The sequence below is a fragment of the Aulonocara sp. 'chitande type north' Nkhata Bay genome, linkage group LG17 (genome assembly GCF_057382095.1).
Source record: "Aulonocara sp. 'chitande type north' Nkhata Bay isolate Kocher_YH1m ecotype deep benthic linkage group LG17, A_spYH_male_GT1.1, whole genome shotgun sequence".
In the NCBI taxonomy this organism is placed as follows: domain Eukaryota; kingdom Metazoa; phylum Chordata; class Actinopteri; order Cichliformes; family Cichlidae; genus Aulonocara; species Aulonocara sp. 'chitande type north' Nkhata Bay.
The window spans coordinates 23,192,331-23,219,501 of record NC_141360.1 but is presented as its reverse complement, the minus strand read 5'-3'; the positions used below and the strand labels follow the sequence as shown (position 1 = coordinate 23,219,501).

The window sequence follows — 27,171 nt, the reverse complement described above, 5'->3', positions numbered from 1 at the left end:
ACTCCATCAATAAGCCTCAAGCTGAGTTTCACAGCAGTGATCCCCTGTGTTTAATCTTCTTTGAGAATTTATTTCCCTTTGTTTATTGTCTGGGTGCTACCCTCTCCAAGTTTAGTCGATGTTAAATGGACTGTTATTTATATATCACTTTTTAACTCTCACCTCACACTCAAAGCACTTTTTAAACTGCAAGTGGCATCCACAGATACACTTTCAATGCACAGAGGCATACCCACATGGATGAATCTGGGGTAGGTGGGTATCTTTCCCAAGAACACTTTAACATATGGAGTTGAGGAGCAAGTAATCCAACCACCAACCTTCTAAAAAGTAGATAACCCGCTTTAAATCCCAAGCGAAAAATAAATTACCTTTTGGAGGGGAAGAAGTGGATAACTAGTGAGGAGTGTAATGGGTCCAGCCACAAGATGTGAGCGAAACCAAAAGTATTATCTGCACTGCTAAAACCTTACACCGTTGTTACCAAGTTATTTTAAAAAATCGGAGTAATTTTAGACTTTTAAACTTGAATTCTAAAAGGTTTACCTTATCTATAATAATATATATAGACAATTTTGGTCATTGTAACCACTTTCCCTGCACTATAAACTCAAAATGCTTCTTTAACTGTAGCTAACGGTGGATAAGCCAAAACTGAGAGAGAGTAGCAGAATCTAACAAACTGTTGATTACAATAAATCCTGAGTAGATGTGTCCATCTTTAGCATCCTTTGGCCTACATATCCAGTGTCCTTCTCTGGCTATGTCTCCAAAGCGCTCAGCTTGAGCTGTCCCTCTGATATACTTATATCTAATGTTGTCCATCCTGCTCACTCCCAATGAAAATCTTCATCTTCAGCTCTGCCTTTGTGAGTCCCACCATGCCCAAGCCATACATCACAACATCATAGTCACACTACCATCTTGTAAACCTTGCCATTCGCACCTACTGAAATCCTCCTTCTATCCTCCATTCCTTTCACACGGTTTCTTCCAGGTTATTTGATTTGACTTTCAGGCAAAGTCACCTTTGCCTCTCCGTCACTACACTACGGGATCAATTTAAGCAGAAAGTGTAACACTTTTATGAAATATATTAAGTTTAAAGGAAAATGAGCAGAAATGTTACATGACAGAGCAAAAGTGGTATCATGAATAAGTGATCCAACTGTTACAAACATCTGCTTTATCAAAAAATTGGGTACACTGTAATTTATTTGATTCAGCTTTGCAGGTGGCTTTCATTTACGCTGAGATAATTATGGAGAGAAACGTAACATATACTGGATATATGGTTCGGCATGAGCGCACACAAACATGATCATGGGACAAACACTGCTCAACAATAGTATTACTGTGTATATAAAGATTCTCTTTTGATGACAGCCCACACTTTTATCTAAAGTGGGCCAAAACTCATTCTGTCAGAGTAAAGACGTTTAACTACACCTTTAATCCTATTCAGTTTTTCTAAATGATAAAGAAATGCTGCTGTAGTAAATGGAAGACATTTCTCAGCATGTCTAAAATTACAGATCCATGAAATATGGGCCTATTGTAAGAAATATCGATATCTGCATTAGATAGTGGGGAAAAAAACTGTTTTTTCAGTTGTTATTGTTTACCTTTTAATTAATTACTTTGGTGTGAATGACAATAGGGGAGGTTCCATATAGGAAAAACTGTAAAACATCAAGCTTCATTCTCCTGTTAACAAGTCTGTGCTAGGACTGGGCGATATGACCCAAAATTCATATCTCGATGTTTTTTAGCTGGATGGCGATATACGATATATATCTCGATATATTTTTTTAAAGCCATAAAGTAAGAGCAAAAAGAGAGTTTTTAGTCAAAGCTGTATCCCAGATGTCACACAGGCACTTTTATTAACATACAGCGTAGATGTGCATGAAGAAATTACTCAAAAATAAATTATCAGCATTTATTAAATAATAATGCTCCATAAATAAAAGAAAACAATGTTGTTTTTGTGCATAACAAAAAGCTCACAATTGTGCAGTCAAAATGTAAACTAAAAGACGGCGAGCATAATAACAAAGACAGACAGATTTTGCAGCTGCTCTGTTCCCAAGTTCTACTGTGTGACTGACAGCCTGGAGTTTGAAATCCGCTTCGTAACCATGTCTCTTAACAGGTGCCATTTATGGTCCTTATACACACACAATACGGTAATATTACGTTGAAGCACAGTGCGTATTACTCCGCAAGGCTCCTGACTACGGTAGCCTTAATGCTCCGACAATCCATCAAGCGGTGCAGCTCCGTAGCTTACCAAAGTCATACTAAAATATTTATTGACAGATTTCTGAGCGCTGTGTACCACATAAAATCGGTTCGCGGTCATTAAGCACAACCAGAATTCATACATAAGGCACACTGTCGATTTTTGAGAAAATGAAAGGAACGTCATGTCGTTAGCGCGGTCAGCTCGTTAGCGCGGTTAGCTCACTAACACGTTGATGCCGTCCAGCCTCACGCACGGGGCGATCCGCGGTAACTCGTTAACGGAGATTTGCCGTGTCCATCTTGTCATTGCCTGCAGGTGAAGCTATGGGGGAGGGGGAGTTGTGTTCAGTGAAGGAGAGGCGAGACAGAGTAACGTTGCGTAGTGACGACAAAAGTGGACGAAAAAGAGTCAAACTTGCGGCTCCACAAGTATAATTATAATGTAACATAGACTATATCGATATAAACGATATTGTCACATCTTATATCTCGTATGAAAATATATCAATATTTTTAAAAAACCCGATATATCGCCCAGTCCTAGTCTGTGCCCTCCTATACATTTTCCAGTGGGTCAGATTAGAGTCTTTACCAGGCCGATTCTGGTCCCTGGGCCTTATGTTTGATAGCCCTGCTCTAAACTAAAGCACCATTACTGTTGCACATTACAAATTGAAATAATAATAACATGCTAATTTTTTAATAAAACGCCTGCAGATTTTGGCTTTTAAAAATACGCTGATAGCTGTAAATTCTTTCTTGTAAGCGCTGCTACAGTGTGAGAAGGAAAATGTGCACATGGCTGGTATTAAAGCAACAGCAAAAGTTCTTCAACGTGCACAACAGCATTTGGTGAGAAAATAAAACCTCAAGGTGCTGTCACAAGCACTAAATGCCTGCGCCTTGCTACTGACATTCACTTTAAAACTTGATGAGGTTTTTGCTTTTGTTTGGCTCTCCATCTGTTTGTTTTGTACAACTGAGTCTTCCTCCTCTATTTCTTGAGTATATCTCCAATTTCTTTTCTTTTTCCCCTTCTTCCTGCTGTTATGTTTTACAAGTTAAAGCAGGCACACCAAGGCAAGCAATACACCACGTTTGAATATGTTCTGACACCCCGTCTTCACAAGGCCTGATTTCCCAGGGGGAAATGGGCGTTTGCCGTGTTTACATTTTGTTCCCATTTCTGTCTTGCATCAAAAACTCTCCCTCTCCTCTCTCTTTCCCACCACACTGGAAACAAGACGTTCACCATGGGAAAACAGATGCTGACCTGGCTCTTGCAGGTAAAACGGAAGGAAAAGACTTGTGCAGACAAACAAGAATTGTCTTGGGAGGGAACAGAAACCCCAATCCACCAACTGCAGTTTGCAGGTCATGCCACATTTGTTCAGGACTCATCATGAGTGTGTATTTGCTTCAGTGATTTCTATTCATAGTTTCTTTACAAAATGTAAAAAAAGAATCATGCTCTTTAACCCAACAGAAAATAGATGTTTTGGTCACCTAAGTAAAAACTTGATCTCCACGGACCATTCAGGCTTGTCCTGGGGGACAGTTTTGGAGGTAATGGGCCTCAGCTTTACCATCCATCTTACAAGTGAAATGGATGGGGAAGTGAAACGTGGTACATTGGGTTCAAACATCAATTGGAGCCTTGTCTTGGTTTGTGATGTCAGTCAGGTAGGTGAAATGGAAGGTGAAGCACTGATAAGAAAGACAGAGACAGTTTGGGGAAGAAACGTGTTCGTCAGGTCTTGACTTCCTCTTCTTCTCACTTAAGGGTAATTTTTGACAAGGTGCCACATTTTAACAAGCCGACAAAATCTTTTCCTACCCAATTCTCTTTTTCTCCCAAATCAGGTCACTTTATAAAACTTTCAAGGGATGATTCATTCTTTTAACTGCGTCTACTCTTCTTTAGTTTTTGATTACTAGTCTGCAATTAGTCTCTTTTCATTGAAATCAGAGATTCAGTTCCTATTTCTAGCTGGTCATTATTATCAAAACATATCAGTTCATATTTTCATTCAATTTCTATTCCTTTACATCTTTTACAAATGGATTTTGCTATGAAGGCGAGCTGCAGGATTTTAGAACAGGCCTGATTTATACCAACGTAAAGGGCATTATAAGAGTCAAGTCAGGTTGAAATAAAAGTATGCATAACTCTATCAAAATTATTAAAAGATAAGGAGGGCTTGACCTTAGAAAGAAGACTTGTTTGGTAAAAACCTGACTTCACAACAGAATTAATCTGCTTGTCCATATTTAAGTCACAGCCCATTTTTACACTAGGGTTATTTACATAAGTATCCACTGGGCCCAGATCCAATTTTGGAGCACTGCTGGAACAACTGGGTCTGTGTATCATGACCTCAGTCTGGCTCTCAATAAAGTTTAAAACAATTCAAGGCCATTGAGGCTTTGATGTCATGAAAACATTCTAATTAGTGCTGTCGGCGTTAATCTCGTTAAAATGACATTAACACCATAACTGCATTAACGCAGCAAATCTCCGTGGATGATGCTAACGCGTTAACGAGCTAACCACACTAACGCATTGACACTGTGCAGCCCCACGCATGGGGCGATCCGCTCACTCGCTAACGGAGATTTGCTGCGTTAATGCGGTTATGGCTTTAACGAGATTAACGCTGACAGCACTAATTCTAATAAAACTTTAATGAGCTGCCGTCATTTCCTTTCAGGAACAAATAGATTTGGGAATCATCAGCATAGAAGTGGAATGAGATGCCGTATCTTTTCAGAATTGATCCTAGAGGAAGTAAATATAAAGAGAAAAGAATAGAGCTCCAGAATAGAACCTTGTGGAACTCCACATAGGTGCAGTGCAGAAGCAGAATTTATGCGTCCAAAACTGACCATAAGACTTTTTTCTGACAAGTATGACCTGAACCATTCTAAAGCTGTGCCTGCTATCTCCACACAGTGCTTAATGCGAGAAATAAGAATATTGTGGTCAACAGTATCAAAAGCACCTAAAAGCATTAAAATAACAGAATCCACAGAGTCTGTAGCTAATAAAATATCATTAAAAACTTGTGCTATGATGCAACACTTTTGTCCTGATATAAGTGGTCTTTTCAAGAATGACAATGCCCCCATCCTTAAGTGAACAGAGGTGGGCACTGAATGGTTTAATGACTATGAAAATGCTTTGATGTGTTTTATCTGTGAGAGATTGCATATTAGACAGGGCGCTCTACCAGCATCTTGAAAAACCGTCTTTTGAAAGAATAGTGTCCCTTCCCTTTATTAAATCCCTTTAATTTATTACTCATCCATCTGTCTATATCCATGTGTGTGCAATCAAACCAGTGAAGTGAGAAGGGGGAGAGCAAGGGAGAAATGGACTGTTGGCTGTCAGTCTGATTGGACCCCTGGACTGGCTGATCAGCGGTCCGGAAGCTTGAATAATCCACAGCACAGCTCATCTTGAGGAGTACTTTAATCTTAGCATGTGTAAGCGAGACCTCTGTGTGTCTGTGTGTGTGCTTATGTCTGACAGCTTTCTCTTCATCTTCGTTCGCATGCCCATCTTCTTCAGTTGCTTTTTACCCGTCACACCTCTCCACCTGTGTTACAGTATATAGTTGTCTGTTTGTTTCTGTTTGATTTGGATGAAAATTGCTGGTGTGAAGGACCATTGTTGAAAAAAGGTCATCTTTGCCAGACTGGAGATGAATCTTAGTTGGAATTGTTTTAAGGTAGAAAAGGGTTTTTATTTTTGGGGGGGCTTGTTCAGAGTTTCATAAAAGTTACAAGAAGTAGTACAGGCTGGAAAAATAAAAAAATACATAAAAGACGGTAGGAGGTTTTTTTGAAAAATGATCCAACTGCATTTTGTCAAATGGAATAATATCTCATAAAAATGCCCAAACTTTCCAGGTATTTCCTGAGAGCAGCATTAGCTGAAGACAAACTGATGAAACTGCAGGTGGTGTGCTGGAAATCATATTATTCTATAGGTGCTACATTGGACAATCACAAAACACAATTACCAGTTGCTGGTTTGTGTTACAGATTGAACTGTCAGAATGCTCAGCAGCATGACTTTCAGCTTTGGTTGTTGCTAATGGCCCATTTTTTCTTTTTGCAGAGACTTATACCTTTTAAAGAACTGGACATTTTATAACACAGCTGTTAATCTTTTGGACTGATGATTCGGTTTGGAATTTCATGGTGATTTAAGCTTAAACTAGGTCTCAATTGTTTTCTAACACATTCCACTCCAAGGAGATCAAGGTTCCCACGTCACAATTCTTATCATTAACAAGAAAAAACGACCAAAATGGATATTTATCAAAGCACGATAGCTTCAGCAAACTCTAGTTTATTTTTGTTTAAGAACCGCTGGCCTTAACTGTGGATCTACACTGCTGGTTGGGAACAAGAAGTATTGCTTAAGGAACTGTTTGTCCTGAGAAATAGCTCCTTCCAAAATACACCTCTATTTTGTTTTTCAAGTTGAAAGGCTATAAACACACCACACATGTATGTTTAGTATTTATTGACCCAAGATTTACTCATGAAAGTGGCCACTTTCTCATTACTTTCATATATTGTTTTGGGAAGTATCCAAAACATACAAGTTTCATTATATAATTTTTCAAGGGATCTTATATCTGTTTTCACTCTTATATGCTTTTCATACAAGTTTCACACAAGACAGATACAAACTTTATAAGATTTATATATATCTTTTCCATATGGGGAAGTAAAGCATAAAAGTGGGAGGTGGAACCTCCAGCTTTCAGGCTTCTTTGCTGTGGTATCAGCTCCCATTTTGGATTTGGCAGACGGACATTTCTGACTGCTGGGGATTTACTTTTATTATTGACAGGTTTACCTTTACAGTATAAAGCACCTTGATGTAACAATTTGGCACTATATAAATCAATTTGAATTCAATACATTGGACAATATTTTGTGGCAAGGTTAACCTGAGGGACTCAAAATGAAGGACAAAGTTGAAAAGGATTTTCAGGATGAACAACAATGTATGTCACAGTAAATGTTCTGTCCTCACTAAGTGTTGTCCTCATGAAAGTAGACTCAGCTATACAGACAGCTAAATACTCTCCTAATCAAAATCCAAGGAACAGGCCGATGTGTTGAGTCGGATGATTTAATAAGGAAATAGTGTAAAACTGTTGACAAAACCAGAAATAAACCAATAAAAATGTTGCATTAATATACAATTAAACAAACACAGCAGTAAGTCACATGTTCAAAAATATGAGCACAATATTTATTTGCTTAGCGAGTCCCAGAATAAAACATCAAATGAAATCATGCTTATGATCAAAATTTTAAAGAAACCACATGGCATATGAGCTAACACCCATTCAAATTAGACTCAAACTACAAACTATATATAAACTAACAAATAATAATGTACACAAGTCGTTTCAATGATAACAAACAGTATTATGAGATGATGCTGTTTATCAACTTGTGAAGGCATGGACGGCAACAGATTAACACAGGTGAAACTGCCCCAGGCTAGATCTTGCAGAGTAAAATACACAAAACAACCACTAGAGGGCAAACTGCAGAACAGAAAATACCTAATTCCATCATAGTAAATATTTCTGCAGGAGCTGAGATCGGGTAGTATTTTCAGGCAACTATCTAAGGCACGATCATAGGCTAAAGCGATGCTCAGGTACAGTGCCATAAAAACTTGATTTCTTAGGTTTTTTTGCTAATTTGTCACATTGACATGTTTCAGACAAACAAATGTTTGCATTAGACAAAGACAACCCGAGTAAATGCAAAAAGTATCACTTAAATGATTTCATTTTCAAACCTACCTGCTCTGTGTGAAAAAGTAATTGCCCTCTAAACCTAATAACTTGTTGTGTCAACCTTGGCAGCAACAACTGCAATCAAGTATTTGTGATAACCGCCAACGAGTTTTTCACTAGGGGTGTCAAATTATCGCGTTAATTGCGATTAATTAATTACAATGCTATTTAGCGCGTTATGTTTTTTAATCTCGTTAATCTAATTTTTAATCTCTTGACGTCATTGATTTTGTATGAGAGTTGCTATGTTATAAAATCCGTTTTTATGTGCTGGGCTCCTTGTGCTTGACTTGTTGGGGGTGGAGTCACGTCGTGAGGTCAAGGGAGAAGTGGTGATTAGCTTACAGTGTGGATATGGAGGCGCATCTGAGAGTTGTTGGCCCAATGAACGGGAAATTTGTATTTCATAAACGCCCCGACGGCACCATTGACAAAGGTAAAGTGGTCTGCCTAGAGTGTAAGAAGGAGTTTGCTTACCACCGAAGCAGCTCAAGTTTGGCCTATCACCTCAACGCAAAGCACCCAGCCGCGAGTGCAGCAACAGCTAGCAGTGAAGACGTTAGCAATATAGCAAGCCAGAGCAAAGCTTTTCGCCAAACAAAACTAGAGAATACCCCTCGTATGAGCAAGTCTGCGACCGACAGGCTGACTAATGTTATTGCCAAGTGGATAGCGATGAACTGTAGGCCGATAAATATAGTAGAGGACGAAGGATTGACAGAGGTGTTGCAAATTGCGTCCAATGACCCGTCATACAAGCCGCCGTGCAGGACTACAGTAACGACCAAAATCAGCAAAATGTACGACGGCGAAAAGAAAAACAAACTTGAGATTTTGGCGGAGGATTCTCCCAACTGTGTTGCTATAACCGGAGATCACTGGACCTCAGCTGGCAACCACAGCTATTTTGGGGTGACTGGACACTTTATTGATAGTGAGTGGAACCTCAACTCATTTGCACTGACCGTCATGAGAACAGAAACCAGGCACTTTGCTGATAAATGCGCCGAACAGTTCCTCAAGGTAGCAAATGACTGGGGTATTGAAAACAAGATATCCACCATTGGCACAGACAGCGCAGCAAACATGCTGGCTGCTATGAGAGCACTTCCATATGAGCACATCGCCTGCAATGCTCACATTCTCCAGAGGACCATCACGGTATGTCTCGATAGCAGTGGTTTTGTCGGTGTACTGGCAAAGTGCCGCAAGATTGTTGGTCATTTTAAACAAAGCCCTGCGAGTACCACAGAACTTAACCAACAACAAGTAGCACTCGGAAAGAAGAGCGATCAACTTATACAGGATGTACCCACCAGGTGGAACTCGACTCTCGCAATGGTCTCACGCCTCCTATGTAACCGAGAGGCTGTCCAGGCTACGTTGGACCAACAGAACCACAGGTTGGTCTTGCCAACCGAAGCTGAGTGGGCGAAACTGCAGAGGCTGGAGCTCCTGCTTGAACCATGCAAGTAAGTTCAAATAAACACCTTCCCATTTTAATTATATAAACTACTGTTACATGTGTAAAATCAAAATTAATGAACATAACAAGGAACTTTTAAGGACAATTAAATTGGAAATCAGTTACACTTTGATTTAAATGAATCCAGCTAGGTTTATTTAGCAAACCTCTCCACCTCTGCAGGTATGTGACAGAGCTGCTGGGTGGTGAGGCCTACGTCTCTTGCTCTGTAGTGCTGCCTGCTTTTCGCCATCTGTACCGTGTCATGGACATTACTGATGATGATCCTGCCTACGTGGTGAAGTTCAAGAATGCCTGCCAGAAGGATCTGGCAGCACGACGAGCTAATGGCAACGAGATATGGTTCGAGGTGGCCACAGCATTGGATCCACGGTTTAAGGATTTGAAATGTCTTCCAAGAGAAAAGAGGGAACAGGTAGGACAATAAGGTTAAGCTGGACTAATGAGTCCAATTCATTATCAAATCAAACTTTTATTTATTATATGGAACACAAAGTTCTTTACAAGATTAAATAAAATAAAATAAAAAGCACTTAGTTTTAATCACAATCATTCATTCATTCATTCATTCATTCATTCATTCATTCATTCAGGTGTGGACCATTCTGGAGAATATGCTCCAGGCAGCAGAGCCCAGAAGAGCAGATAGTCTCCAGCCCTCCACAGAGGATGATGGACCAGCTCAGAAGAAGAGGAGGAGCGAACTCCTTCTGGGGTCTGACTCTGACTCAGAAGATGGAATTGAGTCTGGAGAGCTGCAGCGCTACAGAGCAGAACCCAGCATCAGTATTGATGACTGTCCCCTGCAGTGGTGGTATGCTCACTCAGGAGTCTATGAAAAGCTGTCAGTCCTAGCACAAAAGTACCTGGCCTCCCCAGCTACCTCTGTACCCTGCGAGAGACTCTTTAGCCTTGCAGGCCACATAGTGCAAAAGAAAAGGGCAGCCTTGCTTCCAGAAAATGTTACCAGGCTGGTGTGTCTTAGCGACTGGCTGAGGAAGAAGAAATGAGACACATGTGGTCAGCATAGCTGCTGTGTCATTTGTAGCCTACTAGAATAGATTGCTTGATGTTCAGCACTTTTTTTTGTGATGGAAGAATACTTTGATGTGCTAACTTGCAGCACTGCAATGTCAGTTTTATTTTTCATTATCTGAAGCAGAGGAATTTCAGTGCTGTATTGCTCAGAAAAGAGCAACTCTGATGTGCTAACTTGCAGCACTTAATTTATTTGATTTTATTTGTATTTATTTTTCCACTTATTTTACAAAAGAATACAACAGTATGTAAATGGTTGCATCTGTTTAACGTTTGTTAAACAATAAATGACTTTATAAAGTCACTTTCTTTGTTATATCAGTCTTTTGGTCTGCCACAATAAGTTGAGGGCTTTCCTCAGCTATTTTTAGGTGAGATTAAAAAAGAGATTAATTAGATCAATTAATTAAAAATCATAATTAATTAATCTCTATTTTTTTTTAATCTCTTGACAGCACTATTTTTCACATCAATGTCGAGGAATTTTGTTACACTCTTCTTTGCAGAATTGTTTTGATTCAGCAACATCTGAGGATTTTCAAGTATGAACGGTCTGTTTGAGGCCATGGTAAAGCATCTCGATCTAATTCTCAATCTGATTTTTGAAAGACCACTGCAAAAACTACATTTTCTTATTTTGAGCCATTTAGAGGTTTGCTTCAAATCGTTTTCCTGCTGCATACCCCAATTACTCTTGAGCTTCAGAACACAAACCTTCAGGATTTTCTGGTAGAGAGCAAAATTCATGGTTCCATCAGTTACAGTTATCGGGTCCCTGAAACAGTGAAGCAGCCCGGGCCATCACACCACCACCACCACCATGTTTGACTATGATGTCCTTTTTAAGAAACGCTGTGTTAGTTTTACACTCTTTCACACAGGCCAGACAAGTTCGCATAAATACGTCATAAATACATCAATTTAAAAACTTGCATATTTACTTAACCTATATTTGTTCAATATAAACATTGTTTGATCTAAATGGAGAAAGCATGATAAATATGCACGTACTTAGAGATTAGGAAGGATTAACTGAGTCCGCAAACAGGCGACATGTAAAACCTACAAAGAATTTGATGGTGGAAGTCAGATTTGAGTACTGCACTGACCAAAGACAGAGAAGGTGTGCCTTCTGAAAATTCCCCAAGGCCATGTCCACCACTGCAACAGACTGGTCAATTGACTCCCAAAGTGTGGGCCAGGCCCCCTGGCGGGCTGTGAAAGTACTGTAGGTTTCTTTATTTATATTAAAGGTGGCTTGATTAGTTACTTACTATTAATCATTATCCTGTCTTAAATTTCCTGTTTTTGTATTGATCTTTGTGTCCCAGTTTAAGGTTGATCACACACTGCCCTGAACACTTTGCATATAAGTAGTAGCATTAACAATTTATAGCCAACAACCTGTGTTGTTGATGTTTTTTGAATGCAATTTTTAAGGAAACACATCACTTACTCTTGTGTTTGGGTTAGATTGAAGATTTAAGATCGGGTGAGCCCCACGGGATTGTTTGGTTTTTAAGTGAGCTGCAGTACTTTTGACTTTGAGAATGGCTGGACTGGTTAATGCCGCTCATGCCTTCATATACACTGATAGAGGAAAAAGACAGAGAGGAACTAGAGGCACCTGGAGGACAAGGAAGACAATGACACCAGGATAGATTGTTAGCTCAGAAATCTGCTGTCAAGGGGATTAGAGACTTCCATATTGGTGCTTCCTACAATTCTTAACATCGACCATACAAGGTCAGGTCTCTTATTATTAATGATAAGTGCACGTCTAACCCTGTACTTGCACACATAACAAAAATAATAAGTGGCCCCAGATACTGTTTTTTTTTCATCCAAGATGGAAAATGGCTTTGGCCAATCACTACTCTACCTGTCCAACTGTCCAGCCCTCAAATAAGTCTAATACCTCTCCTGTCAGTCAAGCTATGTCTTGTCTGTCATATTAGAGACAATGAAACTGAAAATATTCACAAAAAACGTTACATTTCAGTAAAAGGCCAATATTTGTATTAGTAAACTGCTATTACTCTGATTTCCCAACCCCTTTTATTTCCCCCACCAGCAGTAAAAATGCTCTCCCCTCTCATTAGCCCTTTATTCCTGCGGATTTATTTCATTCCTCCTCTGCCTCCTTCCCTCTCTCTGTCACCCCCTCTAATTTGAAGTGCAATAGTTTCCCTCTGGCATGAAAATATTGCGTCATTCATCATGTCTCTCTAATTCGTCTTAGATATCCTCCATCCCTCCACCTCAGCCCCCCTCCTCCGATCACCCACAACCCTGCTGCACCACTTAGCTGTGATATTGCCCAGAGTCAACGAATACAAGGCAAGTCATACCCATCCGTGCAGTGATTTTTGATACATTTGAACAGACATACAGTTCAGGAATGTGCTATCACTCTCTTGGCCTCTCACCTCTTTTAATACACAGACACACACACAAACTATGCTCTGGCCGGTGTCTGGCTGGGCTCATTGCGAGGCGATGGGTGTGGGCCATTTTTGTGGCTCGATGCTCAGTGCTAAGCTGTTTGCCGCGGTGACTGGCCAGAGGTGTATTGGGCTAAATTGAAGCGCCTGCTGATTAGATGGCTACCTATCGATAAGACCAGAGTGGAATTTCAGCCTCGACTTGTGTGTCCCAGGGGGCTAAAATGTAGCTGTAGGGTTAGTCGAGTCAGTTTGAGAAGAAAATATTGTATATGTTTGTATAAACGAGGCCCCGACATCACCTGACAAAGTCTCAGAAGGCCTCCTGTAACTTCTCTCTGTCTTTGTCAGCATAGCCTTAATGAAAAGCCACAGCTTATTATTTCCTGATTAAATCTAGTCACAGGGGTCAATCTCATCTTCGGTCTGCATGATTTATAATGTCTCTTGGCTTCATAATTCTGTTACTTCTTTACTTCTTATACTATAGCAGATCTGCTTTTGATTTATCCTGGAACTAGTCCAATGCCCAAAGATGCTTAATTGAGAATGAATGACAAAAATGAAGGAAACCAAGAAATGTTTCTCCAGAGGATGGTATGTTTTTATTTTCTTAATTAGTTTGTGTCCCTATTTAATTGCAATTTTGCCTTCATTCGAAAAAAACTAGAGAATCAGAATTAAGCAGTGTAATATGAAATATAGCACAACTACTTTTATAGGTCATTGAATGTGGTTTAAGATACAGTTAAAAGCATTAAAAATCTACTGAATTGAGACTTAAAAAGGCTAAAAACCTTCCAGGAGTTGCAATGAGTTTATTTTCATTTTATTTTTTGCAGACTTTTATTATAAGATATTCAAACGAGCTTCATAGAATTTTTTTGAAAAATGTATTAAACTAAATTGTTTTACTGATGTAAATAATTTTCTGGAAATGTGCATTTTGCTAACATTCTCTTATTTGTGAAATACATGCTGCATTTTGTTTTGTAAATTTTAGATAATATCATGAGTCGTACCCATTTTTCTACACTTATAGAGATGTAAATGTTACTTCTATTTCAAAGTACAGTGAAATGAACCACCTTGGGGGTCCTGGTATTTTTAAAGGACTGCCTTTGAAGTGTTTTTCATTCCACGTGTGCCAGTGTATGAAATCAGGCCATCCAGCATGGTTCATATTGATGTTTGAGGTTTATTTACAATTCATCTATCTCAGACAACACTGTGCCTCAGAGTTGTTCCCATTCACACCTCTCGCGATCATTATCCATGACAGAATAAAGCTGTATTGAGCGACGGCATGTATCTCGCTCTTATTAAATTGTGTGTGAGGTAAATGGTGCTACAGCAGGCTATCTGTGATACTGCTGACAGCAGCAGTTTGGGATTCTGGCCTTGCCATTTTAACTGCATGCTGTTATTATTGTGAATGCTATTAAACTCTATTTAGATACAATGTGATGTGGATTTTTATATTTGGACATATTTTGACTGCTGATGTTTTTTGGCCGTGTTTTCCCGAGAGACGAGTTCCTTGTTGACAGCACTCACATTAACTGCGGCAACATGCACTCACATGTATGACAGACAACCACACCATTATATCCACAAACATTTGTCAGGTCAACTACACCTTTGCAGACTAATGGCATGCCATTAGTCTGCAAAGGTGAAGGTGAAGGGGAAGCTGCAGCAGTCAGGGAGTGCACTCCCTGACTGCTGCAGCTTCCCCAGGAGTGCAGTTCATAAACTGACCAGGTGTTGACTGCCAGCCATGTGAAAAAGAAAGCACAACCTCTTTCACTTGTTTCAAGGTTTTACATAATACACAAAAATCATCTGGTCTTTACCAGGTTCTAAAATCTTGTTGCAGTTAGCGGAGAAGCTGACTGTGCGGACTGCGGAGGAGGACACAAGTACAGACACGAAAAACAAAACTTTGATTTTACTAAGGACGAGACATTTATATAAGGCTGGTTAAACAGTACAAAATAAAGAGCAAAGGTGAAACTAAACAATAACCTACATGAAAAAATCCTGAAGGTGAACATGAAGACCTGGCTTGGATACATGAAAACCTAGAAACATGACATGAACATAGCAGATGATCGGACAAGGAGTGAATAAAACCATGCAGACTAAATGCACACAGGAGGTGATCAGGGGAAGTGGAAACACATGGGGAAACAGCTGATTAGAATGAACATGATGACACCACAGGGGGAAGTGAAACTAAACACAGTGAACATGGGACACCAGACCTCTTCAAAACAAACAACGAAACATAATGGGACGCACACATGATGAACCGACAAGGGAGACTTAAGCACAGGTGGTGATGACACAAGGTGATCTAAGAAACATTAAATTGAAACAGCAACATAGGCAAAATAGAATTAACTTAGTTAACCTAATGAACTTAAACCATAAACATCAAAATATATTAAAACTCAAATAGATGCAAGTAAAACACAGCAGAAAATAAATAACATCAAAGACTAACGGTCCTGTTGCTCTATTTTCACCTGTAAAGCAGGACTGCGGTAGGCGGAGGTTTACCCTGGTGCAGGTGTGCAGCGGTCAGTGGAAGAATCCGCGAGTTTCTCTGTGAGTTTCCCATTATGTCGTAGCGCACTCGGTGCTTGCTTGGAAGTTTAGGGGAGGTTTTCGTTGTAAAAAGAAGTTTTCTTCCAACACTAATGTTTTTGTCACTTTTTATGGAATCAAACTCAAAGTAAGGTCAGTACTTCCACGCTTTAAACGCTGCACGCTCATACTCTCTCCCGCACTCGATATATAATCCACTGTTGATCTGCACACAGCTGTTGTCACAAACGTCGCACTTGCTTACATCACTGTCATGAGACATTCTCGAAAAAAATTTCGGTTTTAGTAACGCAGTAATGCAGCATTCCTACGGGCAAGTAACGGTAATCTAATTACCGTTTTTGCAATAGTAATCCTTTACTTTACTCGTTACCTGAAAAAAGTAATCAGATTACATTACTGCCCATCTCTGCTTTCAACCCTCACATTCACTATGAGGGGTTTTCTCCAAAAGTGTTATTGTGAATTATGGTCAGAGATGACCACTTTGATCAGTAGACATTATAACATGTTTATTTTACCAGTTGCCAACCGAAACCATGTTGCCATGTCCTTTTTAGAGACTTTCTCCTGGCAGGCCTTAGTAACAAAAATAATAATAATTCTGTAATTTTTGAAGTGTACTTAATTTTTTTATAGACTTTTCTGTTTTGACTTAGTATTTGTTAAAGAACTGATGACATGGTATAATATGATGTCCCTGTTGTGTGCTGCTGTGTATCTGAGGTTGTATTTCAATATTTTTAAGGCCTAATAAAGATCAGATAACTGAGTTTTGGATTTTGTGCTTTGATTTTTTGGTTATTATGAAGGATTTTCTGTTTTGGTCATGATTTTGGCTGTTCTTAGTTCTTCCTTTATAGTTTTCAAATGTTTACCCCTCAGCCATAAAAGACTGGATTTTGAAACTTATACCATAGGTGCATCTACAAAAAAAATCTCGGACGAGGTCAAATCTCAGTAACGTTGAATATGTCTGTAAAACGAAATAAACCTATGTAACCCTTTCATGCATGAGTTATGAGAACCTCAGTGAAAATCTTTTTCCTGACTGTTCTTATTTCTAATTGGGCACAAAAACCCCCACTTCACTTGGAATTCTGTTTAAGTTCATTTCTGTTTACGTTGGTAGTCGTTTGTCTCTTCTGTCTTGTGTCTTGTACTGCATTTACTTCCCCTTTCTCTAATTATCTAGATTCTGTTAACCTGTGTCTCATTTCCCCAGTCGTGTTCTCTTCCCATGATTAGCTTGTGTGTCGTTATAGCCCTGCTCTTCTATTCTTTGTTAAAGTGTCTGTGATTCTTGTTTTTTCTTGCTTTTTGGAGTCCGCCACCCATGTGTACATTTGTTTATGATAGATGTGTCACAGGGATGCCTCATTCTGCAAACTGGACTCAAAGGATCCACTGTCAGCATTTTGGTTCAAGACAATACAGGACAATCCCAGAGGTCCAGTTCCCATACCAATCAGGTAAAAGATTTTTTTTTTTTTTTAGCAGTATCACTGGTCCTTCACAGTCTTGAGCAGGTGGCTTAATGTTGTAGCAAAGACTCTGGACAGCATGTAAGATTCACCACAGCACCAAAGCTAAATAGAGTTTAAATCCTAGAAATCAGGGCAAAATTAAAGTAATAAAACAGAGAAGACAAATTCTTTTGTGTTCCTGAAACAACATAGGAAAAAAAAATCCTTCAGCAACACTTTGCTTTGAACAGAAAAGACAAATGGAACTGAGGTTTAACACTAAATTTGAATAATTTCAGCAAGAGCTGTGAAATAAAAAGAGCTGGAGGTGCACATAATCAACAAAAATAAAAACAAGAAACTATAAAATAATTCTAACTCATGATGCACCTAATATTTACTGAAAGGTCTTTTAAGGAAAACAAATATTTTTCTCCAACATCCCATATTCAGTTTGTTAAATGTGAAATACCTTTAAAAAATGTCAGAAAGCAACGGTTTCTGGACGGAAATAATCAGCATTAATAAACCCCACATGTCTCAACTGAGAAAGAAAATCTATCAACAATCTTCACCTGTAAAAACATGACCATGTATCGTCAGCTTGATGAGGTCATCCACGAGTCTCCATGGACTATGATGTTCACAAATGACATGTTGATCTGCAGTGAGAAAAGGGAGCAGGTGGAGGAGAACCTAAGAAGTGGAGACATGCTCTGGAGAGACGAGACAGAATGCATGTGTGTGGGGGTGGCGGGGGGGTGTTGAAGGTAGATGAGCTTAAATATCTGGGGTCAGCCATCCAAAGCAACTGACAGCACACACGAGACATGAAGAGGAGAGCGCAGGGAGGGTGGAGTGGGCAGAGACAAGTGTCAGTCGTGATTTGAAAGGGAAGGTCTACAAGACGGTAGTAAGACCTGCTATGATGGATGGTTTGGGGACAAAATCACTAACATAAAACAGGACGCAGAAATGAAGACGTTAAGATTTCCATTGTGACGGACCAGAATGGACAAGATTAGAAATGAATACATCAGAGGGACAGCTCAGGTTTAGAGATGAGGTTAGAGAGGCGATGTTTGGGCATGTGCAGAGGAGGGATAGTGGATATATTGGACAAAGGATGTTGAATATGGAGGTGCCAGGCGGGAGGAAAAGAGGAAGGCACCTTTATGAATGTAGTGAAGGAGGATCTGCACAGAGTTGGTGCAACAGAGGAGGATGCTAACGGTGGGGTGAGGAGGCAGATCATCTGCTAAAAGAAGCAGCACAAAGGAGAAGATATGTTCATCTCAGTTTAAATGGTACAATGGTGCATATTAGTCTGATAAGTTGGTAGGATTTTGTTTCCTTACTTATCTAGTAGAAATGATACCAAATGAATGGTGTTTTTTGTATCTTATCACATCCCAGAGATACTTCCATCAATGTCTGTTTATCCAAGGTCTTTTTTCTTTCTTTTAGGCTACTTCACTGTCCTTGTTTGCCTCCTCTTACAAGGAAACTCTTTTTACTAAAGATGTTTTGGCATCCACTTCATCAGCTTCCAGAAGAAAGCTAACTATTACTACTGGGAAAACAAAAGCCATCTTTTTTTTTCTTTGTGTGTTGGTAGCACATTCAAGCCTTGATTTTTCCCAGGGGATGGATGATTGACATACAATATAGTTATATTGAGGGTTATAGACAGCCAATCTAAACGCTGATGTTGTCATTACTCCATAGCGATTGCAATGTGCAGTAAACATTTACCTCATAATAGGTTAAATCAAAATTTCTCCTATGGCCCATGATTCATCCACCACTTTGCTTTCAGGGGTGTAACAGACAGTAAGAGGATTCGTGTTTTATTTTTTGGGCTTACATGTACTTTTCACCTTTCAGTTATCGCCAAAGTGTTTTATAAAGAGTATAGAAAATGTTCTGTGATTAAAATATTGGACTTTTTAATCAAGGAAATGCATTGCTGTTAAAGCAACCTTAAGTGCCCATCCATCTCCTGCTGCTTATCTGGGTCTGTGTGTGTTCGTGTAGCATTTGTAAGCAGAAATTGCCAGATCCCCCCTCTCCCCAGCTCATGTCTCCAGGGGATATACAAGGCATTCCTGAAGAAGCAGCCAAGAAACATAATCTCTCCAGGGTGTCCTGGGTCAGACCAGAGGGTCTCCTCCCTAGTGGACGTACCCAAAACACCTCATCAGGAGGTGCCCAGGAGGCATCCTAGTCAGATGCCTGAACCACCTCACCATGTTCCTCTTGATGTAGAGGACCCGTCAATCTGAACCAATCTCAGATGACAGCACTCCTCTTTCTGTCAGCTTGAGGGCAGACAAGTTTTGGAGGCAGGTTTCTGCTGCTTGGATCCATGATCTGATTCCACTGATCACAACCTGCAACAGTAACAATATTAATAGGAACACGAGTGTAAATTGTAACATTAAATCTTTTAGCTATGGTTTTTAACTATTCTGACTTCTGAAGGAAATGTCTGGATTTTTAGAAATCACTTGCTTAAAAACATTCATATGATGGATGCTTGTCAGTGTCTTTTTGATGTGTACAGTCGATTTGACTTGTCCATCCTGTGAGTTGACCTGACAAGAGCACTAACTGTATATAAAAGATGGCATATCATTTGTTACTTGTTGCTAGTTTGTGTATTGCAACCCCAGTTTTCTTTGTTATTGTTTGACTTTTTTCAGTGTTTTATTTGTTCCTGAGTAAATCGGTTTGGCTGAGATTAAAATTATTAGATTAGATTAGATTAATTAAAACTTTATTAATCCCTCGGGATTAGATAGCAAGGAGCAGATGGCAGAGTTTCACTCCACCGAGAGAGCTTGTGACGTAATTCTGAAGGCCATCACAGTCGCTCACTTCTGGCCTACCCGGCTGTCGGAGGATCCGGCCCACTTAGACCACGAAGGCCGGGTCCTTGGGTTGATGCAGCCTCTGAATTTGGACAGCCCCGGCTGGGGGACAGTAATAACGGTGACATTTAACTTATTTTAAATAAATCATTTTAAATAAATAAACTGTGTAATGTTCAAGTTTTTTGTATATGTGTTTATATGTATATGTATATGTATACCTACCCCCCCCCCCCCTTTTTGAATGTCTCCCTCATTCTGAGGTCTCAAGGTTGGCAAGTACGACTGGTGGTGACCCTGACTTGTTGCCCCAGACACCAATCATGACCCCATATGTTGGAGACAAGCAAAAGCACTTTTTGGTGCATTTCTGTTTTAATATGTTTTTCGCTAAGATTTGCAAGACCAAATAAAAAATGTCTACATTCTGACAGAGTAAGGTCAGGATTATGTTTAAACACCACTAACAACTTGGGCCTCATATGAATCAGCATTGGGGGGGTTGAGGTTGGGACCATTTTGTCAATGGAAGGTCTCCATTTTTTGTGCTATCAAATTATTAATGCCGCTGACGATGTGCGGTGCCTTTTTGAAACTCTTGACAAAAATAAAAACCTGTCTGTCCAGTAATGGCATGTGTTAGTTTAATCACGATGAGTAGTAACACTGATGGAGTCTAGTGGTTCGTCTGTGTGGGAGAGTGACACTGTTAGCTTGGGGTGGCTATTTCAGGGCTTTTCCATGCTACATCATCAGCACCCACACACATGAGTGCCAGCACTCACATGCTGTATTCAACTCCATTAATACACAGATGCATACGGAAGCTTTTCTGCAATTTAGTCTGTAAGTTCTGCCGTTCTTTGTTCAGGCGAAACAAAAAATGTTAGCAGCACACCAATTCCTTCTCTTTTGCCTTGTTTTGTTTTTGTTTTTTGTTTGTTTTTTTAACATCAAAGTACAAATTTTTATTTCATCCTCTGTTTCCATCACATATTGGAGAAAAGTCAGATAAAAATGATGCTATTTGTTTCTGAGTATATAATGCCGGCACTGAGCAAATAAAGAACATAAAAGGACAAAAACACACTTTAATTAATTGCTCTTAGTAATCCAACCTCTCATGTCTCTCCTGTCTTTATAACTCGCCCACTCGCCTTCTTACATCGCTCTTGGTTTCACCCCAGTGCATCAATGGCAACGTGATGCCTCTGACAGAAATACTTGTAATTATCCTCCCACACTCCTGTCTCTTGAAGCTGATTGGATGGCAGTTTGCGTTCTGATGTGCTAGCCACCACCTACACCAGATCTGTCATTTTCCTGTGACCCCCCCCCAGCCCCCACCACCACCACCACCTCTTCCCCAAAGCCATCAACATCCAGTCCCCCCCCTGCTTTCTGCCAAATGCTCCAGCAAACACCTCCTACCCGGGATCCTGTTTGAACCATGTCTCCCATTGAAATGCAGTTTAGGTGAGCTGGCAGGTGACGCACAGCCACACATAACGTAAGCAACTAAAGATCCCAAGCACAGGCTGCAGTGATCCAGGTGAGTAATCCTTATCACTCCTCCCCTAACGCATGCTGAGTAGTTTACTTTCTTTGTTTGCAAATCCAGTTTACATTTAGAATTCCTTCCTGTTTAAGCGTATGCTCCATATTTCTATGCATTCCTAAACGTGAGCACTGGTGGACTTCCTGACATCAGGAGGAGTGATTGAGATTTTTTTTTCCTACAGTTTCTATTGCTAGATAGAAATCCAGATGCTAGTTTCAGTTTAAATAATAACAGCTTGTAACTAATCAGATGCTGATGGGGTGGTAAAATACTGTCATGTTTTTTGGTTTAGGCTTTTCAGATTTTTCTTTAACTGTTGCCAATATCAGATTTCACTGTAATCTAGTCCAGAATATGTTCCACGTAGCATGCTGTAGTACTGTAAACACAGAGGCCACTGAAGTCATAAGCAGTTTAATTTCTGAGATCTGCAGTAGATGTTAGTAACATTTTTACTAGATAACAATAATAAGACAGTCTATCGATAATGTTTGTTTTTTTTTCTTCTTCCCTTTGCAGAGCAATGACATCCAGTTCTGTGTGCATGTCTACAGTCTGCTGATACAGAGCTGGATGTAGGAGCAGTTGAATCGAAATGTTTGAGGAATCGCTGATATTATCAAAGAAATGTCATTATATACAAAAGATCATATATGATCAGCTTTCTTTTGATTTGTGCTCTTGTGGAGAAAAAAATAAACTCAGGCCAGAGCCACTTTGGTCTGCAGTGTGACCATAGTCACATATGGGTACTGTCTGTATTAGGCCACTAGACCCAAGCAACGCATATAGGGATAGTCATGATTTTAGAATATTTCAATAAATTGGCAAAAAAGAAGGAAAAAGAAATTACAGTATTACTAGGCAATGGTTAGCACTGCAAATTTCTCACAGCAAGAAGGTCCTGGGTTCAGATGCACTAGCCAGAGGAGGCCTTTCAGTGTGAAGTCCTGGTACTCCCGCTGCCTCCCACAGTCTAAACACATGCGTGGATTAGATTAAGTGGTAATCCAAAATTTCCCATAGGTAGGAATGTCTGTCTCTCTCCCTGCGACAGACTGGCGCCCTGTCCAGAGTGTACTCCGGATTTCATGCTATGACAACTGGGACAGGCTCCAGTGCTCGTGCAACCCTGAACTGGATGAGATGGATGGACATTACTACTCCCAGATGGTGGTGGTAATGTGCTTAGAAGCAGTTTGGCCCTCACCGTTGTACACCGAGCATGTGTGGTATTGCGTGATTACTAGCCACTGTAAGAAAAAGAGAAACTGCTGCAAACCCTCAAAAGGTCCTGTATGGGGGAAAAAATGAGGTCAAGTTCAAACTCTTTCAGCTAAGGCATAAAATCTGCCAAAAACATTTGGAGGTGAACTCAGATGGATGATATATCACTGAAGGTTTCTAGCTTTTGAATAAAAGAAATATTTTAGTTTGTTTTTCTCTGATACCAAATCATGATGTTGGCTATGGTTCATTTAAAACTGTTCTGGGAATAGCTTGATTTGACATAATGTTGTCCTTTAAGTACTGCGACCATAAAATTGCAAAATGAAATGAGAAAATTGGTCCAGGAATTCAAACTATGCAATCTAGAGTTTTAATAATGTAATTGTTTTAAATCTTCAATTTAAAAGAATCAAAAACACTTTAGTCCGAGCATTCTCTGAATATCTTTAAGTCTAATATATGCATCTGTCAACAAGCTGAGCAGTTCAACTTTGACCAAGAGAAAATGTCATCAGTTATCCTTCTGAAAAAGCAACACTAATTGCTTTGAAAGTGCTCACCAAAGAAAAGCCACAACCTTGAGTGAGTGAGCCATGTTTGTAGTGATTGAGAGATCACAAATTCTTTGTTGGGCTGATGAATGAATTTATTTCCACAGCTCATCCTGCACGGGCAGGCATGTTAATTAAAAGCTTGCCGATGCTCTTGAACTTATTACCTAGCTTCCTGCTAATGAGCGAAATTTTAAAAAAATGAATGCAGCAGAAAAAACAAGCTTTATCTAAGAGGACACTGGAGGAAAAGAAAAATCACTTACAGCTCTTTCACTACTTCACCTTTACAGAGAAATAACTCTTTTTCTTCCTCACTGCCCATATCTGCGCTGTAATGGCTAGTAATTTAAGGGAAATTAACATTTTGACATGCTCCTCAGGGGTTGAGAAAAAGTGAAGAGGGGATAAGAGAAAAGAAGAGGAGGGAGGGAGGATGTACAGGAGATAGGAAAAAGAAGATGAATTAGTATTTAATTCTGTATGGTAGAATATTTAGTCCAAGGGTTAAGTGCAGTGGAGCTAACCATCTTCTGTACTCCTACAGGTTGAGAAGTCTTAAAAAAACACAAATAAAACAAAAAAGCAGACACAGCAAGCCAAGATGACAGGAGACATGACCACCAACCTCTGAGAGCAGATTTCAAATTTAATTGGTTCAGATCGACTTTTTTTTTTTAAAGTGCATTCTCAAATGTCAAAATTTTGTCAGTCAAGCCTGCAACAGCTAAATTTAAGAAGCTTGAAGTTAATATGCAGACTTTGGAAATTAATACTCCACAGAGCTGCATAATTCAGTACATTAAAATGACTGAGAAGGTTTCCCTTCATTATATTTCTGTTTTTAAAGGTTTTAATAAGTCAAGTCCTGGAAGAGCTGACCTCAATCCATGTGGGCCCCGACAAGATCCCTTGTCCTTCTACTAAATACCTGCATAACTTGCATGCCAATCCACTTGGCGACTCAACTAGAGCACGCGTTTCTATTATCTGCCCAGTGAAAGGCCACTATCACTTGTTATCAGTCAAATACATGTTATCAGTTCGCAATCTCTTTTACCTTCTAGCAATCTTGGTGGGCTTTTGTTAACCATTCAAGGATAAGTAGAGTGCAATTACAGATTAAGTGGAAGGCATCTAGCTGTTGTAAAAGGTGCACATAAACCCCTCAAAGCAAATGTTGCGACAGAGTGCATTTGGTAAAACCATGATCTTTAGTAGTTTTGGTTCCTACACCCAATCATACGGAAAATGAAAACAAAAATAACCAGAGATGAAAGTGATGAAAGTCCAAAAGATTGGCCTACACTTGTGTTTTGTGGTTGAGAGTTGCCTAGAGTGTCACTCCCCCAGCTCTTGGCTTTCCATCTGCTGTTCACCGAAGCCTCTTTAGATGGTCTCATTGGAATGGTGGCTGTCAGGAAGCCATTCTTAAGGATAAACACAGTTGAACAGTATCAGCCATGGATTGGCCTCCCCAGAGCTGAACCTGGGGAGGCCAATCCTCCCCAGGTTCGATCGTGGCTCAAGAGTTGGGAGTTCGCCTTGTAATCGGAAGGTTTCCGGTTCGAGCCCCAGCTTGGACAGTCTCGTTGTTGTGTCCTTGGGCAAGACACTTCACCCGTTGCCTACTGGTGGTGGTCAGAGGGTATAAATACAGGCCATTTACCATTTAAGATTATTGAAGCAAATCATCTTGACAGAGAACAGAGTAATAGAGAAGCCAACATCCAAAGAAGAGCTTTGAATGTCCTTCCAGAAACCTGGAGAACTAATCCTCAAAACTAGTAAATTTGGATAAGGGAGCTGAGTCAATCTGGGAGAATAAAGGCTTCATGCCAAATATTTTGTCTTGTATAAACTTTTCCATTTACTTTTCCCATTTCAATAAATCACTGCAGCTATTTACTTAGCAAAATATAACGAAACCCAAAGGGTTGGGTCGAGACTTTTCACAGTATTGTACGACTTTTAATTGCATGAACATCTTAACACATTTTGAAACAACCGGTGATTAAACCTTATGACATCATTGTCTTGCTCCTATTTTTTTACCTTTCATTATTCTTTTCTTTCTCTCATTCTCTTTGTCTCTCGCTTCATCCCCAGCAGGGCCATGTGGATTAGCGCTGAAAGCTAATGAAATGTAATTACCACCTTTGTCGATAAGAATCGATCGTCTTCGGTCTCACAGACCCCTTCCCAGAGAGGGTCCCGGAGGGGCCAGTGTTGCAGCAGCAATGGCTACAACAGCACCGCTCCCTCCCCCAGTGTCCGGCTCTATTTCCTGTCTGGTTGCCATGAGCAATGGGAGATAGCATTGACAGGGCAGTATGAAGTGGAGTCAGATCTGTCGGATGGTCCCTCAGCGTGGCTTCGCAAAGGAGAATGAGATTCCTTATCAAATCAGCCAGATTAGAGAGAGGGTCTTAGGGAAAAACGTCAATTCCTACATCAAGCACAAGAAGATCAGGGTTTGCCATGTTTGTGCGGATGCATGTGTGTGTGCAAGAACTTAAATATTGAAGATGGTCTTTTGCTAAATCGCTAAAATTCTCTTTCCTTCTCCTCATGTGAACCACAATTATTATGCAAACATTTCGCAAACTTCATGGTCGTTCACGGTCACTTTTATTTCTAATTATGATTTCACTTTCATTTTGTTTCCGTTTAGTTTTTAGATGGAGTTGGCTAGTTAGCGATAAGTTTCTGTTTTTATTTAAAATGTTTCATATTTTGAGGCCAAGGAAATGACATTATAAGCCAGTCCTATTTAATGAAGTAGCTGATGAAAACACAGTACCAGTATTTATAGGACAAACTCCCTTTTTGTTAACGATTCATATAGAAAATGTTGGAATTCTATAAAGATTTTATTGGACAGAGTTCACTGCAGTTGTGGAAGTACTGTGGTTAGTATTTTGCATTTGAAAGTAGTGGAAGTATTTTCTTCCTTCATGACCTTCAATGTATGTGGTTTTCTATGCATAGAAATATACACACTTTTTACAGCAATTGACGCACACACGTTGAAAGAGGAAATTCAATAAAAAATCAGTTTCATGTGCATTTCTTTTTAAAAAAAATACATTTGTTGAAACTGAGGGACTAATTTGGGTACATAAATACTAAAGTGAATCTTATAACCCCCAAAATACTTCTCGGTGGAGAGTAACAGGTTAAATATTGAACTTACATAACTCTGCCTTTCGCTAAGATTATGCTTTTCATAAGCAACGGATGTTCAATATAAGCATTGTTAAATCCTCCCAATTCTTTTGATCTTTGGGCTGAAGGAAGGGCAATACTCGGTGTATAAATGCTCAATCAACAATCCTTTATTCCATACAATTCAACACTTTATGAGCATAAACCATCCGGATGGGGAGACATGCATGCAGAGGGTCACAGCAAATCTCCAAATGGTGGAGGGTTACTCAGACTCTTATAGCCTCTAGTGGCCCCCACCTAATTGTAAAAACCCAAACATCCACATTCTTTCTCTCTCTCTCAGTGAGCCTAAGTTATGACCTTGGCTTCCTGTGCAGTATGTTGTGTTCTTTTCTAATCAGACAAATAAGGCGATGACTATCTGAAAACAGTATTTCTTATAACTCAGCAGTATAATGCATCATAAAACAATATCATCCACTCACAATAAATCAGCAGTCGAATTTAATACAAATCAGTTTAACAAATGTAATAGTTATCACCTTCTTCTAATTCAGGAGAATAATGCAAACTAAAACTACATAATAATTTCGCAATCTTAATCAGGGGTATAACATGGCATAAGATAATATAATAATCTCACAGCATCATAGTTGA

General features: G+C 39.6%; 1 protein-coding gene across 1 annotated transcript; it reads left to right on the top strand.

The window, feature by feature from the left end:
- Positions 1-8,409: 8,409 nt before the first annotated feature.
- Positions 8,410-10,909, top strand: LOC147310090 (E3 SUMO-protein ligase ZBED1-like). The gene is made up of 3 exons (XM_086269800.1): positions 8,410-9,553; positions 9,730-9,982; positions 10,161-10,909. The coding sequence occupies exons 1-3, from the start codon at positions 8,436-8,438 to the stop codon at positions 10,575-10,577; spliced, it is 1,788 nt and encodes a 595-aa protein (XP_086125926.1). The 5' UTR covers positions 8,410-8,435; the 3' UTR covers positions 10,578-10,909.
- Positions 10,910-27,171: the final 16,262 nt, after the last annotated feature.